General features: G+C 39.4%; 2 protein-coding genes and 1 long non-coding RNA gene across 4 annotated transcripts in view; 1 reads left to right on the top strand and 2 right to left on the bottom strand.

Moving 5' to 3' along the window:
* Positions 1–434: 434 nt before the first annotated feature.
* Positions 435–8,526, bottom strand: chmp7 (charged multivesicular body protein 7). 2 transcript variants are annotated; one of them, XR_009204617.1, is made up of 12 exons: positions 8,344–8,526; positions 7,086–7,373; positions 6,707–6,878; positions 6,439–6,624; positions 6,223–6,356; positions 5,367–5,415; positions 5,080–5,199; positions 4,550–4,648; positions 4,393–4,450; positions 1,478–1,694; positions 1,267–1,376; positions 435–735 (listed from the first exon to the last, which is right to left on the bottom strand). XR_009204617.1 is itself a non-coding variant. In XM_058390354.1 (11 exons), exons 1-11 carry the CDS (start codon positions 8,367–8,369, stop codon positions 723–725), a joined length of 1,362 nt encoding a protein of 453 aa, XP_058246337.1. In that variant the 5' UTR covers positions 8,370–8,525; the 3' UTR covers positions 435–722. The 2 variants fall into 2 exon arrangements, 1 of the variants encoding a protein (XP_058246337.1); XM_058390354.1 differs by lacking the exon at positions 1,267–1,376 and having other exon boundaries at positions 8,344–8,525.
* A 1,885-nt stretch (positions 8,527–10,411) lies between these two features.
* LOC131352646 (uncharacterized) lies at positions 10,412–15,232 on the top strand. Its single transcript, XR_009204538.1, has 3 exons — positions 10,412–10,608; positions 13,640–13,788; positions 15,102–15,232. It is a non-coding gene; the product is annotated as an uncharacterized LOC131352646 (long non-coding RNA).
* lgi3 (leucine-rich repeat LGI family, member 3) overlaps positions 10,610–16,308 on the bottom strand; it is a 22,682-nt gene continuing 16,983 nt past the window's right edge. The window contains exons 6-9 of the mRNA XM_058388915.1: positions 15,139–15,308; positions 14,296–14,460; positions 13,131–13,221; positions 10,610–12,297 (exon numbers count right to left, since the gene is read on the bottom strand). Of these exons, the coding sequence (XP_058244898.1) occupies positions 11,568–12,297; positions 13,131–13,221; positions 14,296–14,460; positions 15,139–15,308 (1,156 nt within the window). The 3' untranslated portion in view covers positions 10,610–11,567. The remainder of the gene's footprint in view (positions 12,298–13,130; positions 13,222–14,295; positions 14,461–15,138; positions 15,309–16,308) is intronic.

Genomic DNA, 16,308 nt, shown 5'->3' on the forward strand with positions numbered 1-16,308 from the left:
AAACTGACACAAAAACATATAACTTTGTGTCATTCCACACGCAACATCCATCCATCCATTGTCTATACCTGCTTTATTCCTAATTAGGGTCATGGGGATCATAGGGTGAAAGGCAGGGGTACACCCTGGACAGGTCACCAGTCCATCACAGGGCCACATATAGACAGACAACCACACACACACTCACACTCACTCCCATGGGCAATTTAGAATTACCAAACAACCTAATGTACATGTTTTTGAACTGTGGGAGGAAACCAGAGTAACCTCCACACGCAAGAACTTCCACACTAGTAAACACTGGGTCTGTAGCTCCACCTACGTCACGCGTGACCTTTCCGACGTGATTACGTAGTACGTAGCGTCGCGGACGCGCATCCCAGAGCTAGTGGTAGATGATGCTTGATAATTAAATACGATTCAAGTGCGAATAATCTTATTAAGCATCATAATGTCATTTTTATTAGAATACATATTACATATTACTCCAAAGGCCACTCTTTTAAAATGTTTCTCTTTTTTTAAAAAGAAAATCACAAACATGCCATTACAAACAAAGAAAGGCAAAGAAAGGAAGAAAAAAATTACATAGGCTATTAGATTGCCTTCTGTGTATTCAGCAACAAGCCTATCTAATTATTTGCGGGAGCCGTGTTCATTGTGCTGTGTCAGGAATCTTTGTCTCGTATATATATCTGTCCTTCCATTCGTCCGTCCATCTTTTACATTGCCTTCCTGGAGAGAAACAAACACAAGAAATCATATATTTTATATATATATATATATATATATATATATATATATATATATATATATATATATATATATATATATATATATATATTAGAACAACTCCTAGATAGAATGCAGGATACATTAATATTGTATTAGCTTCACTTAAAAGAATGGGCGTAAAGAGAACAGAATGATTTATAAACTATAGGTATTTTTATCTACAGAGAGACAAGAGCAGAGCAACTATATTATCATTATGACTATAGAGATGGGGTTGCATGGTGGCTTAGTGGTTAGCACTGTTGCCTCACAGCAAGAAGGTCCTGGGTTCGAACAGGCAGGGGCCTTTTTGTGTGGAGTTTGCATGTTCTCCCCGTGCCTGCGTGGGTTTACTCTGGGTACTCTGGTTTCCTCCCACAGTCCAAAAACATGTACATTAGGTTTATTGGTAATTCTAAATTGCCCATAGGAGTGAGTGTGAGTGTGTGTGGTTGTCTGTTTATATGTGTGGCCCTGTAATGGACTGGCAACCTGTCCAGGGTGTACCCCTGCCTTTCGCCCAATGTGTGCTGGGATAGGCTCCAGCAGATCCCTGTGACCCTAATTAGGAATAAAGCTGGTATAGAAGATGGATGGATGGACTATAGAGACACAAGCATGAGCATATTGTTAGCTTATTTCTAGTGGAACATGATTCTTAGCTCTGTAACACACGTGAGAATGAAAGAGGAAAGAAACGTACAGGCTGAGTCGACCCAGCTCTCTCTCCAGCTCCTCGTCGGTGATGTTAGTGTCAGGCACAGAGGGCAGAGAGTGAAAGAAAGCATCATCTAATACACTGGTGTTTTTAGTGGAGACAGGGTGTTGTGGAATCTCTGGTAGCGTTAGACTCGTGTCTGGAGCGCCGTCCTCCAGTAACGACTTCAGCTCCTCCTCCAGCTCTTCGGATTCTCCTTCGGCTGGTAGGAAAGCAAAGTAAAGTCATCAATGTTACACTACTCACATTTAGTGGATATATAACTGCACATAGAACTGCAGAGGCACCAAAAAAACCCTGAATCTGTATTCTTTTACTCCAATTTCAGCTAATTATAGTTACAAAATTCTAGTAATGTGGTTTTTGGTGTCTGCTTAAAAGAAATTAATGGCATTTTGTGTTTATAACATTCTTATAGTGTTATTTTTGTGTTTACAAGAGCCTTATAGTGTTATTGTAGTGTTTGCAAACATCAGTATAATGTTAGTGTAGTGTTTATAAACATGGGTATAACATTATTGAAGCATTTATAAACAATATGTTATTATAGCGTTTATAAGCAATAGTATAACGTTACTCTTGTGTTAATAAAATCTGAACAATGTTATTGTAGTGTTTATAAACATTGTTATGTTATTGTTTATAAACATTGTTATGCTATTATAGTGGTTATAAACACTTATGTTATTGTAGTGTTTATGAACATTACTAATGAAGTGTTTATAAACATTGTTATGTTATTGTAGTGTTTATGAACATTACTAATGAAGTGTTTATAAACATTGTTATGTTACTGTAGTGTTTATAAACATCATTAATGAAGTGTTTATAAACATTGTTAATCAAGTGTTTATAAACATTGTTATTGCAGTGTTTCTAAACATTATGTTATTGTAGTGTTTATAAACATCGTTAATGAAGTGTTTACAAACATTGTTATGCTATTATAGTGTTTATAAACACTGTTATGTTATTGTAGTGTTTATAAACATTGTTATGTTATTGTAGTGTTTATAAACATTGTTACTGTTGCATTTATAAACATTGTTATGTTATTGTAGTGTTGATAAACATTGTTATGTTATTGTAGTGTTTATAAACATTGTTATGTTATTGTAGTGTTGATAAACATTGTTATGTTATTGTAGTGTTTATAAACATTGTTATGTTATTGTAGTGTTTATAAACATTGTTATGTTATTGTAGTGTTTATAAACATTGTTATGTTATTGTAGTGTTGATAAACATTGTTATGTTGTTGTAGTGTTTATAAACATTGTTATGTTATTGTAGTGTTTATAAACATTGTTATGTTGTTGTAGTGTTGATAAACATTATGTTGTAGTGTTTATAAACATTGTTATGTTGTTGTAGTGTTTACAAACATTGTTATGCTATTATAGTGTTTATAAACACTGTTATGTTATTGTAGTGTTTATAAACATTGTTACTGTTGCATTTATAAACATTGTTATGGTATTATAGTGTTTACAAACATTGTTATGTTATTGTAGTGTTTATAAACATTGTTATGTTGTTGTAGTGTTTATAAACATTATGTTGTAGTGTTTATAAACATTATGTTGTAGTGTTTATAAACATTGTTATGTTGTTGTAGTGTTTATAAACATTATGTTGTAGTGTTTATAAACATTGTTATGTTGTTGTAGTGTTTATAAACATTATGTTGTAGTGTTTATAAACATTGTTATGTTATTGTAGTGTTTATAAACATTGTTATGTTGTTGTAGTGTTTATAAACATTGTTATGTTGTTGTAGTGTTTATAAACATTGTTATGTTATTGTAGTGTTGATAAACATTATGTTGTAGTGTTTATAAACATTGTTATGTTATTGTAGTGTTTATAAACATTGTTATGTTGTTGTAGTGTTTATAAACATTGTTATGTTGTTGTAGTGTTTATAAACATTGTTATGTTGTTGTAGTGTTTATAAACATTGTTATGTTGTAGTGTTTATAAACATTGTTATGTTGTTGTAGTGTTGATAAACATTATGTTGTAGTGTTTATAAACATTGTTATGTTGTTGTAGTGTTTATAAACATTGTTATGTTATTGTAGTGTTGATAAACATTATGTTGTAGTGTTTATAAACATTGTTATGTTGTTGTAGTGTTTATAAACATTGTTATGTTATTGTAGTGTTGATAAACATTATGTTGTAGTGTTTATAAACATTGTTATGTTGTTGTAGTGTTTATAAACATTATGTTATTGTAGTGTTTATAAACATTATGTTATTGTAGTGTTTATAAACATTGTTATGTTGTTGTAGTGTTTATAAACATTGTTAATGAAGGGTTTCTAAACATTGTTATGTTGTTGTAGTGTTTATAAACATTGTTTTGCTATTGTAGTGTTGATAAACATTATGTTGTAGTGTTTATAAACATTGTTATGTTGTTGTAGTGTTTATAAACATTGTTATGTTATTGTAGTGTTGATAAACATTATGTTGTAGTGTTTATAAACATTGTTATGTTGTTGTAGTGTTTATAAACATTGTTAATGAAGGGTTTCTAAACATTGTTATGTTGTTGTAGTGTTTATAAACATTGTTTTGCTATTGTAGTGTTTCTAAACATTGTTATTGTAGTGTTTATAAACAGTGTTAAAGAAGTGTTTAAGTTCTTATAAGAAGTTATAAACATTTTTGTACATTATATATAACATTATAGCATCATTATAACATCTATATAATGTTATAATGTTTTAAAATATTAATGATTTGCAATAAAAACTAATTTAAAAAATGAATAATGGCACAGAGAGCTGTCATCATCATCACTTAAGAATTATTGGTAATGACGATTAACAGTAAAAATAGCCATCATCAGTTAGATAGCAGTTAGCAGTAAAAGTATAATGTTGACATACTTGAGTCTAAAGCTCCTCCAGCCAGAGTCTGGTTAACTTCATCCTGAGTGTCACACAGCTGAGAGGAAAGAAAGGAAGAAAAAAAACATACCAATGTAACCAGAAAAGCTCTGTGACACACACACACACACACACACACACACTTAAACTCTCTTACCTCCTGAATCTGATCAACCAGGTTCTCTGCTCTCTCAACAGTTATGCCCTTCAGTGAAATCCTCAGAGCTGCTACACCTGCCTGGTATGCCTGCATCACCTACAGCGCGCACACACACACACACACACACAGACACAATCCTCTATCAGCATAAACTAACATGCAATACTAAGTAAACGTTTAGGTGCGTTTATATGTGTATGAGGAAACTTTTCATTTCCTTCGTTCTTTCTACTTTTAACATAGCAAAGGCATTAAAACTCTAAAATACTAAGCTTGTTGGAAATCTCTATATTTATCTTACAAAAAACAGATTTCTATCATAGGACACAGCACAGCAGTCTCTTAAAACTGCAACCAGAAATACAGGTAAAATATTTAACGTGCAAATATCTTTTGGAAAGACAAACCATTTTCATTAGAAAACATTGAAAGTTTAAAATTCTATAAAAATAGTAAATTAATAAATAGCCCAGATGCACAAGTATTCACACAATTTAAAGGTGAATTAATATGAATGTGTATTTTACCAGACGATCAGTCTGTGAGCTCGCTATCCTGTCCAGGATTCCTTTCACTGTTTCGAGTTGAACGTACAGCCGATCGGCTTTGCCCTCGACACGCTTCTTACCCCTTAGACATCTTAATGCCTGGGCAAATGTATGAGAGAGCAAGAGAGAGAGAGGGAGAGAGACAGAGACAGAGAGAGAGACCAGTTTAATAAAACATCAGTATTAATAATCCATAACTAAAATCCTTATTAGACAAACATCTGTAAAACTAATGAAAAACTTTGAATGTATTAATGCCCTCATACCTGAGACTTCTTCCCCTCTTTTAGCAGAGTCTTTGCCTGTTCTTTACATCTAAAAATATAAGTAACAATACAAATATGTGCCTCATTAAACAAATTCCAAATTTATATTACAAACATACAGCACAAAAGTGTCCCTTGGGGTTAGAAGTAAAGAGGCACTATGGAAAAGGCTCTGTGGATGGTGTGAGGCACTACGGGACAAGCGGAAGGGTTGAAGAGGTGAGGCATTATGGGAAGGATTATGGGAAGGTGCTGTGGGGGGGGTGGATGAGGCAAGGCACTATCTGAGGGGTGGACGGGGTAAGATAATATGCAAGGGGTGGATGAGGCAAGACACTATCGGAGGGGTGGATGGGGTAAGGTACTATGCAAGGGGTGGATGGGGTGAGGCACTATGTGAGGGGTAGATGAGGTGAGGCACTATCTGAGGGGTGGACAGGGTAAGACACTATGCAAGGGGTGGATGAGGCAAGGCACTATCGGAGGGGTGGATGGGATAAAGCACTATGTAAGGGGTGGATGGGGTAAAGCATTATGGGAGGGGTGGAGTGGGCAGGGTACTATGTGAGGGGTGAATGGGTTAAGGCCTTATGGGGGGGGGGGTAGAGAAGGCTGAGGCTTTATGGAAGGGGTGGATGCGGTGAGGCACTATGGGAGGGGTGGTAGGAGCAAGGCACTATGGAAGGGGTGGGTGGAGAGAGGCAATATGGGAGGGATGGATGGGGTGGGGCAATTTGGGAGGGGTGGATGGGGCGAGGAACTATACGAGGGGTGGCTGGGGTCATTATGCATGTGTGTAAAAATGAACCTGAATTCATTAATCCTGTACTTATTTATACAAACGAGTCTAACTTACTTCTCCACTTCTTGCCCCAGAGCCTCAACTCTCTCTTCCAGCAGCTTCTTGCTACGCTGGAGCTGGTAGATTCCCAGCTCCACCTCACTGACCGGAGACACACGGCCCTGTCCTGCCTGACTGAACTTCACCAGCTGGACACAAGAGGAGTTAATGCACAGTGTAAAAATAGAAACATGCAAGTAATCAGCATTTGCTATGTTGCACCTCACCAACCTTTTCCCCCTCATGGAGCGAGACGGTGACATATTTCTCCCTCTGGAGCTGCAGCAGCGCGAGACACAGTGTGGTCTCATCAGGACAGATATGAGAGGAGAAAGAGCGCAGCTCCTGAAATGAGAGCAGAGAGCGTCCTGCGAGAGGAGAGCTCCGATACGCAGCCATCAGTGCAGCAGCTTTCTCCTGTAACATGCAGGAGATTGAACATTAAAATACCAGGGACTGCGTTTATAAAAAGGAGTCTTAAAAACTGGGAGGAACTTACTTTAACCAATTCGATTACCACAAATGACTCCTCGAGTGGAACTCGCCCACTGCCCAGTAGAGCGGATAGCGTCCACTTCAGAGGTCTGACCAGCAACAACCCGACGCCCCACGACAACCAGCCGGAGTCTACATTGGCAGCAAAATCGGACTCTTTCTGCACTTTACCGCTTCTGGAAGGAAAATGCAATCACACTGTGAAAGCCAGAAGTATTAATAAAACATACATCAAACTCCATGATATTCTGAAGAGCTTGAAGTTTTCCATCAGTACAACTACCACTACTCTTCTTCTTATGCTCTTTTCATCCTATTCCTTTATTCTCTTTAATCAAAAGAGTAAAGGCATGTCTTAAGTATACTAAGTTGTACTGCGGCACCTGATCATGCCCTGTATAACGGTGCTTAGGCCCATAGGAACGGTCCCCTTTCGCTGAAAGCTTTCGTTCAGCTCCTGCAAGTTCATACACACGAACCCACGCTGTCTGCAGCTCTGCACCACCAGAGGCATCCAGAAGTTCATCTTGCCGTCCCAGTCGTTCGGATCGACCTCTCGGTTTGCTTTGAAAGCCGAGAACAAGAAGGCCATCCGCTCGTCATCTTCCCAGTCAGGGGGGAACTCGAAGGAGGACGTGCCGACCTTCTGCTGTATTGAAACTGGCATTGTGCTACGAAAAGCGGAGAAGTTATTATTCAATATTAGAGTTGTACAAAAAACGCACAGGTATTCAATAAAAGCCTGTCATGTAACTGTGAAACTCTGATGTAAGTGTGAAACACAAATTAAAGGCTTATTTCACAGCCACAGGGGGCATGTCTTGCTCTATGGAGCGCAGTAATAGCTCAAGACTCTGGATTGTTGACCAGAAGATTGGGGTTCAATCCCCAGCGTGGCCAAGCTGCCACCACTGGGCCCCTGAGCAAGGCCCCCAACCCACCGTGCTTCAAGGGCACTTCATCTGACCCCAACCCCCAAGGATGGGATACGCAAAGAAAGAATTTCACTGTATATTAATGTATATGTGACAAATAAAAACAACTGAACTTACATTAGCAGATTCATCTGTGTGTTTTTGATTTCCAAACCAACCAAACATTGGTTTTAGTTGGAGTTTATTCTTGTTATTTTTTTTGCTGAAGGGTTGGTTGGAAAATGAAAAACACACAGATGAATCATGTAAGCTGCCAACATTCTGTTAATTATAGAGTCAAGGCACGCCCATAGGGGGCGGGGCATGCGCCTTGGACCAACACAAAGTAATGCAGAATGAGTCATGAGAAGGAAATGTGATGGTTTTCCTGGAACTGATGAACTATACAATTAAACTAAACTACATCTCCAAACGAAACTATATATTTAATCATTTGCTTTAAATTCAGGGCTACTTTAAGTGAGGTGGATGTAAAAAAAAAAAAAAAAAGCCAGGAAAGAAATACAACTGCTCTCGATATAGAGAAATACATGAACACAACCCTTAAGTATTATAATCTATTACAGATCCATACATTATTAGACATTATTGCAGATAAATATCGCTTTCTTACCGAAAATAACAATACACAACACACCGGGAGAAGAAAAAAAACACACTGAAGGTCTACACTAATAGCAAAGGTTAAGTATTTATATCAACTAACCGTAATTGTACGTTTGATCCACGCATGAGCAGGTAAACAAATTCTTTACAGCATCTCTGCTTTAGATAGATGAATAAAAACCGACATGCTTGTTCAGAGCAAAAATAAACGCAAACGCCAAAGACGAAAATCTCGCCCCCGTTTTCCTATTATAGTGTTTTGCTTAGGCTACACGAGGCCGTATCCCGAATGACTATTATGAGCACTTGGTAGGCTGCGAAATGACGTCCACAACACCCTAGATAGTGCGCACTAGACGTCCAATAGGGGTACGTTTTGACATTCGGCCAAACAACCCGGAAAAACAGCGGAGACTTTTCTTCTTTTGATTTAAGTCTAAACGTTGGCGATGACGCGCCACCTAGCGCTTTGGAGTAGTAGTAATAGCAGCGCTAGCAAAGCTAAAACAGAGAGTTATGATCATAATAGCTAAAAAAAATAAATAAAAATAAAGTGAATTTAAGGTATAACTACGAAAATAAGCTTTAGAATGTCATATATTCTGGACTGATTTATACTATTTTGTCGAAACATGAACATGATTTTTTATTACATATTTCATGCATGCTCCATACAAGAATAAAAATACATATACAGTGATCAGGCATAACATTATGACCACTGACAGGTGACGTGAATAAGACTGATGATCTCCTCATCATGGCACCTGTTAGTGGGTGGGATATATTAGGCAACAAGTGAATATTTTGTCCTCAAAGTTGGTGTGTTAGAAGCAGGAAAAATGGACAAGCGTAAGGATTTGAGCGAGTTTGATGAAGGGCTAAATTGTGATGGCTAGACCACTGGATCAGAGCATCTCCAAAACTGCAGCTCTTGTGGGGTGTTCCTGGTCTGCAGTGGTCAGTATCTATCAAAAGTAGTCCAAGGAAGGAACAGTGGTGAACCAGCGACAGGGTCATGGACGGCCAAGGCTCCTTGATGGACCTGGGGAGTGAAGGTCCAATGTGATCCGATCCAACAGATGAGCTACTGTTGTTTAACACGCTGAAGAAGTGAATGCTGGTTCTGATAGAAAGGTGTCCGAATACACAGTGTATGACGGGTCAGGGCTGTTTTGGCAGCAAAAGGGGGACCAACACAATATTAGGCAGGTGGTCATAATGTTATGGTTAGTGGTCAGTGTATACATACATACTAATACATATAATCCTCCGTGCCTAAACTATTCTATTTATCTATTTTTTCATGCTTGACTTTCCTGTTATGGTTTGGTTGTTTGTTTACATTTACTAATTCATGTCCACGGAGTTTCTATTCTAGTCTATTCATCACTAAAAATGATGGACGGATGGGATTCCATGACGATAAAGCTTCTTGACTTGAGATTATGAAGCTTGTGACCAGAAAATCTGGTCACAGTTGCTCTGAGTCTCGTGGGTGGAAACTGACCTGTTTGTAAAAGGTTCACGTGATGGACATTCAGCTGATTGTAGGGGAACCTGGATATGTTTTCTTGTTACTGTAAGCAACTGTGTGCACATTTTAAAGTAATAAGAATTTCGTAGTTATAGTATAGAAAAAGTAAAAGAGATAGAGACAAAGAGAGGCAGAGAGTAAGAGAGAGGAAAGAGAGAGAGAGACAGAGTGAGAGAGCGTGAGAGACAGAAAGAGAAGAGAGAGAGAGAGAGAGTGAGAGAGACAGAGAGAGTGAGAGACAAAGAATGAGAACAATACAACTGGGAGGAAAATTCTAGGGATATGTGATTGTGAGAGTTCTTTGGGCTACTTAAGCTGACGTAATTGAAAGACACACATGTATTGACTTTCCATGAGAGCTGTACTCGTGATTGAATCACATGAATCGAAAAGTAGGTTTGTTGTGATGACGTCACACGACACGTCTCGGTCCAAATCCGCAGAAAATATCGTGATTTTTACGATCGCAGAATTTACTGCAAAATCACTGAAGGGACTGAATATTCCTGCAAAGATCTTGCTGCTCCGAAGCACAATAGTCTATTGTGCAATAGCTTTAGCACCGCCATAGCTTTCCCACATCACACTGTTCTGTTGTCCTTTGTGTCCTTTCTGTCCTGCGTCTCACACTGTTGCGTATTTGCAATTGATCTAGTCTTGTGTATTGTGTTACCGTATCATTATGTGTCGTACCACGGTCCTGGAAAAATTTGGTTTACAAGCTATATAGAGGAATGACAATAAAAACCCACTTGACTTTGGACCCAGGACCTTTCTTTCTCCTCAGTACAAGAATTCTGGCAAACAAAATCTGATTGACGACAGATGGTGAGAAAGTATTGTATAAATTTATTCATAACATTTGTGACGGTTCATATTAGTCATGGTTCCTCCACATGCTCAGTCATACACACAACCCTGAAGAGACTTTATTTTGTCTAATGACAATAAGTTTGTACTTTGCATTCTTGCCGGATGGGAGGAAGTGTGTAGATGAACAAATCTTGTTATGATTATATAGAAAGTATTCTAGTTATTAGTCTAGCACAGCACATGCATAACAAAAAAATCTGCAACTCTTAAAGCACAAACTGAATGAAAACTTGAACCTGGGTAAAAGTATGGACCCAAATATACAATAAGGTCTAAAACATTTCTATATCTATATCTATATATTTTTTTATAAATTGTACGTTACTTTGGTCAAATCTCTATTTTCTGGAGAGATCTGTCAAATTATATTCACTGAGACTCATAAAGTTTATTCCATGCTGTTTCATAATCGAGGACTGTCTCACGGTCTTCTTTAATAGGAACATCTGTACACCTCATGCAGTTATCCAGTCCAGATCTTGTAGCCCTGGATCTGCATCAGCGTTCGAAGTGTTGTGCATTTTGAGATGCTTTTCTGCTCATCGCCTGGTTACTGGAGTTGTTGTATCCTTCCCATCAGATAGACATCAACAAGGCGGTTTTTTCTTTGCATCTGTACACCAACAGCTGCTCCCTGGTTGTATTAACTGTGTATTAGCTGATTGGCAGATGCTCCTAATAAAGTTAATGGTGAGTGTAGGTCTTGTAAACGTATAAGCTTATATCCAGGACAGATTTATTTAAAGGGTTAGACAGCATGCGAGCCAATTTTCAGATTTTTTACAAGACTGAAATTAAAAACACCCGTCCAAAAGATCGCATATAAACCGGATTTGAAACCAAAGCCGGGCAACGTATTGATCTCCCATTAACAAAAGCTATCCTCCTTGGATGAAAACATCTTTAGTCTCAAGTTACTTGGCGCTGAGGTCCACCAGTAGATGCTGATACGCCACAGTCTTTCCTTTAAAGCTGGCAACAAGCAGGATGTCTTTGTTGTCAATGGAGACCAGGCTAAATCCACGAGGTGCCAAAACGTTGAGCTCCTGGAAAGGCTGGAAGCGCTGTGTGAGCTCGTCCCACAGGTAGACCCGCGAGAAGGAGTAATCGCTGCCCAGAACCAGGTACTGTCTCACTCCTACGCAGAACGGCTGTAGTGCCATTGAGCCACGTGATGGCATCGTCTGGATCTCTATAAAGCGTTGGCTTTCCCAGCGCACGAGCCTCGAGTCACCGATGAACCGAATTAGGCAGAGGTAGAGCGACTGATGGGCCCAGAAGTGCTTCACCAAGTGGACATCGCTCGCATGTGGGATTTGTGAGTGGAAGACGAACTGGCGTGACCCACGGTTCCACTGGTACACCACCGGCGGCTGCGAGGAGCTCGAGAGGATTAGCCGAGGCTTACCGTCCACCTCCAGGAAGTGTATGTGTGTGTCGCGGTGCCACGGGTTAAGTGACTGGTGCGAGTAGAAGCCGTTACTGTTCCAGTGGTAGATGCTGGTGGAGCCTGCCTTGGAGCTATCCACTATAGCAAAGAACCAGTCTCCTTCGATCTGAAACGTCTCGATGAAGTTGGGTTTGCGGACACGGCTGGCGTCGATGTCCTGGATTTTCACAAACTGCAAAGGGCCTTCTTCCCACCTGTGACAAAAATGACAGTTTCTCTGCGTGTGTTATTAAGAAGAATAGAATTATGCCATAATACAAAGCCTTTAATAAAGAGAATGAAGGTAGAGGAACGTAGCAATCTTGAATAATAATGAAAAATAAAAATTTTTACCACTTTACCTAATATTTCCTCGCCTACATATCTGACTAAATCAGAGAAAATGCTGTTCCCATTGTGTATTATTGTTCTACAGTACAATATTACTACTCAATATTACACTGCCACAATATCCTAACTATATATTATATATGTAATATTATATTATATACTAGAAGCTCGCTATTAGCAGTTATCCCTCAATAATTCTGTCCTCAATAAAAACAGAAGATAATATTAAATGACATGCCCTGGAAGCCCCGTCCCCTTTTCCTCAAACCAACAAGCTCAGGTTCAACTCAGGCGCCTTTGCTTTCTGTCAAAGAGAATATTTTTCATAAATTTTCAGTATGAAATGACTTACTGTAGCACACAATAACTAAGAATTGATTTAACATCAATTATCTATATTCACTTGGGATGCCAGTGGATAAAAATGACAAAAAATGGTCAAAATGTGGCCTCAATCAACCAGAAAAAGGATGAATCCTTTCCTATGAACCAAAAGACAAAAAAAAGGATGAATCTTACTAGCTAAAAATTGATTAAATAAAGCAAATGAAGTGTCAAATGTAATGATAAATTAGACATTAGATAACTGATTTGTATGAGGATTGCTTACTGAGCATTTATTGACCAGATTGTTTGGTCGAGATGAACACAATCCCCATACGAGGTCATGATAGTGTTTTAACTCAGAAACTCTTACTTGTAGATATGGGATCCTCCGAATAGTTGGGCCACCACCATGTAGAGTGTGTTGTTGATCACCACGGGCTTGCAGTAAACCGCAGATCGAGCTGAAAAGCATTCAAACACACAACAAATCAAGACCCACAAGGTACCGAAGAAGAATTCTACAGGAGTAAACTAAACACCTGAATGATAAAACGGTTATCTCTGATTGGTCAGAACTGCAACATTATTGTAATCAGAATAAGTTAAGTTGCCACAACTATTTGTCACATATACATTACAGCACAGTGAAATTCTTTCTTCACATATCCCATCCTTGGAGGATTGGGGTCAGAGCACAGGGTCAGCCACGATACAGCACCCCTGGAGCAGAGAGGGTTAAGGGCCTTGCTCAAGGGCCCAGCAGTGGCTGCTTGGTGGTGCTGGGGCTTGAACCCCGACCTTCCGGGCAATGACTCAGAGCCTTAACCACTTGAGCTACCACCAAACCCTCCTGTTACAACCCTCTCATTTTTATCCAAGCTTGGGACCGGCACTGAGAGTTAACTCTTCAGTGGCTGGGGTGTCGCCCTGCCATGGAATTGGACCCAGGCCGCGGCAATGAGAGTGCGGGATCCTGCCGCTGGACCACCAGGAAGCCCGTTGAAGCTGCTCTTCAAAGCTATGATAACGTAAGCGATATAAAAAGTCTTTTGTGTATGAGATATTAATAGGAAAATGATCTATATAAAACTTTAGCACCATATCGTCACCACTGCTTCCTGTCGTTGATCATTTTCCTAGAACAGCACGCCCTGTCATGCTTAATCCCTTTAATATCTCCTTTCCTTTCCCCCAGCCAGAGTGATTAACCTCGTCTTTCACCTCACCTAGCTCTCTCAGCGAGGCCCATTACTTTAAAAGCAGCCTGAGTGGAGTAAGAATAGAGCGGAGTAAGAATAGAGCGGATGCTTTTAGTCACACTGTAACAGTGGAGAGAGAGAGAGAGAGATCAGGAGGGCAGGGAACTTTTATGCTTCAGCTGCTGACAAGATTTGATTCACTAAAAGCTTTCCCAGGAATTGTTTAAACCAAGCCTGTCATACGTTAAATCTTGAGAAGCTTCTTTAGCATGGATGTTGTACAGTGAGATCAGTCAGCTGTCAACGATCCTGGAAAACTTGATAATAAAGACTTACACGTGATGTTGTAATGGGTCCGGAAAAGCATGTTCACGTGATCCCAGATGTAAACGGCGCATATTCCCGTGTTGGGCTGAGCGAACACCACGTACAAGTCATCGCTGAAGTCGTATGACTCTACAGAGAGGGACTGGAACGGGTAGGTCTCATACGAAGCAAAATCTGAGGATAGATGTGAACATGCATAAGAATTGGACTTTTCCACATATTGAAATGTTAAGCTGTTCTTAAATCAGGAGCAGTGCACTGAAGGAAATACACCAACCAGGCATAACATTATGACCACCTGCCTAATATTGTGTTGGTCAAAACAACCCTGACCCGTCATGCACTGTGTATTCTGACACCTTTCTATCAGAACCAGCTTTTTTTCTTCAGCAATTTGAGCAACAGTAGCTCGTCTGTTGGATCGGATCACACGGGTCAGCCTTCGCTCCCCACGTGCATCAATGAGCCTTGGCCGCCCATGACCCTGTCACCGGTTCACCACTCTTCCTTCCTTGGACCACTTTTGATAGATACTGACCACTGCAGACCGGGAACACCCCACAAGAGCTGCAGTTTTGGAGATGCTCTGATCCAGTGGTCTAGCCATCACAATTTGGCCCTTCGTCAAAACTCGCTCAAATCCTTACTCTTGTCCATTTTTCCTGCTTCTAACACATCAACTTTGAGGACAAAATGTTCACTTGCTGCCTAATATATCCCACCCACTTACAGGTGCCATGATGAGGACATCATCAGTCTTATTCACTTCACCTGTCTGTGGTCATAATGTTATGCCTGATCTGTGTATATTACAGATGAGATCCCTCAGCTGAGAAGATCCCAGCATGTTACCTGCACTAATGCAGTTGAAGTCTCGTGGTGTTAAGTCTTGGATTCGACGGCCCTGGAACTCGAAGGGACTGGCGCAGTATATAGCCGGGACGGAGGTGTTGGATTTCTCCATCCAGTCCACCAGCCACTTAATCTTACAGTCGCAGCGGAACGAGTTCCCTCTCAGGTCTCTGAGGGAAGCGGGACACGGGTTCTACATCATCATGGTCAATAACACAGATTTAAAACTTTTTGTTTTTTTGCAAAAAATAAAACATGATGAGGTTTGTCCATGTTTATTCCATACCACAGCAATGTTCCAGTTTGCTAATGATGAGGTTTATAACATGACTCAAAACAATTAAAAGAACACTGTGTGTGTTTGTATTTGTGTATGTGTGTGTGTTTGTATTTGTGTATGTGTGTGTGTGTGTTTATTTGTGAGTGTTTAAGTGTATGTATTTGCGTATGTGTATGAGTGTGTTTGTATGTGAGTGTGTGTGTGTGTGTGTGTTTGTATGTGAATGTGTGTATTTGTGTGTGTGTGTGTGAATGTGTTTATTTGTGTATGTGTGTGTGTGTGTTTGTGTGAGTGTTCAAGTGTATGTATTTGTGTATGTGTATGAGTGTGTATTTGTGTGTGTGTGTGTGTGTGTGTGTATGAGTTTGTGTATGTGTGTATATGTGTGTGTGTATATTTGCGTGTGTGTGTTTGTGTATGTGTGTATATGTGTGTGTGTATATTTGCGTGTGTGAGTTTGTGTATGTGTGTATATTTGCGTGTGTGTGTTTGTGTATGTGTGTATATTTGCGTGTGTGTGTTTGGCTGTGATTGTGTGTATATTTATGTGTGTTTGTGGGTGAGTGCATGTATCTGTGCATGTGTGTGTATTTGTGTTTGTGTGTGAGTGTGTTTGTATATGAGTGTGTGTGTGTATTGTGTGTATATGTGTGTATGTGTGTGTGTGTGTGTGTGTGCATTTGTTTGTGTGTCAGTGTGTGTGAGTGTGTTTGTATATGAGTATGTGTGTGTGTATTGTGTGTATATGTGTATGAGTGTGTGTGCATTTGTTTGTGTGTCAGTATGTGTGTGTGTATTGTGTGTGAGTGTGTTTGTATATGAGTATGTGTGTGTGTATTGTGTGTATATGTGTGTATGAGTGTGTGTGCATTTATTTGTGTGTCAGTGTG

The sequence above is a fragment of the Hemibagrus wyckioides genome, linkage group LG05 (genome assembly GCF_019097595.1).
Source record: "Hemibagrus wyckioides isolate EC202008001 linkage group LG05, SWU_Hwy_1.0, whole genome shotgun sequence".
NCBI lineage: Eukaryota > Metazoa > Chordata > Actinopteri > Siluriformes > Bagridae > Hemibagrus > Hemibagrus wyckioides.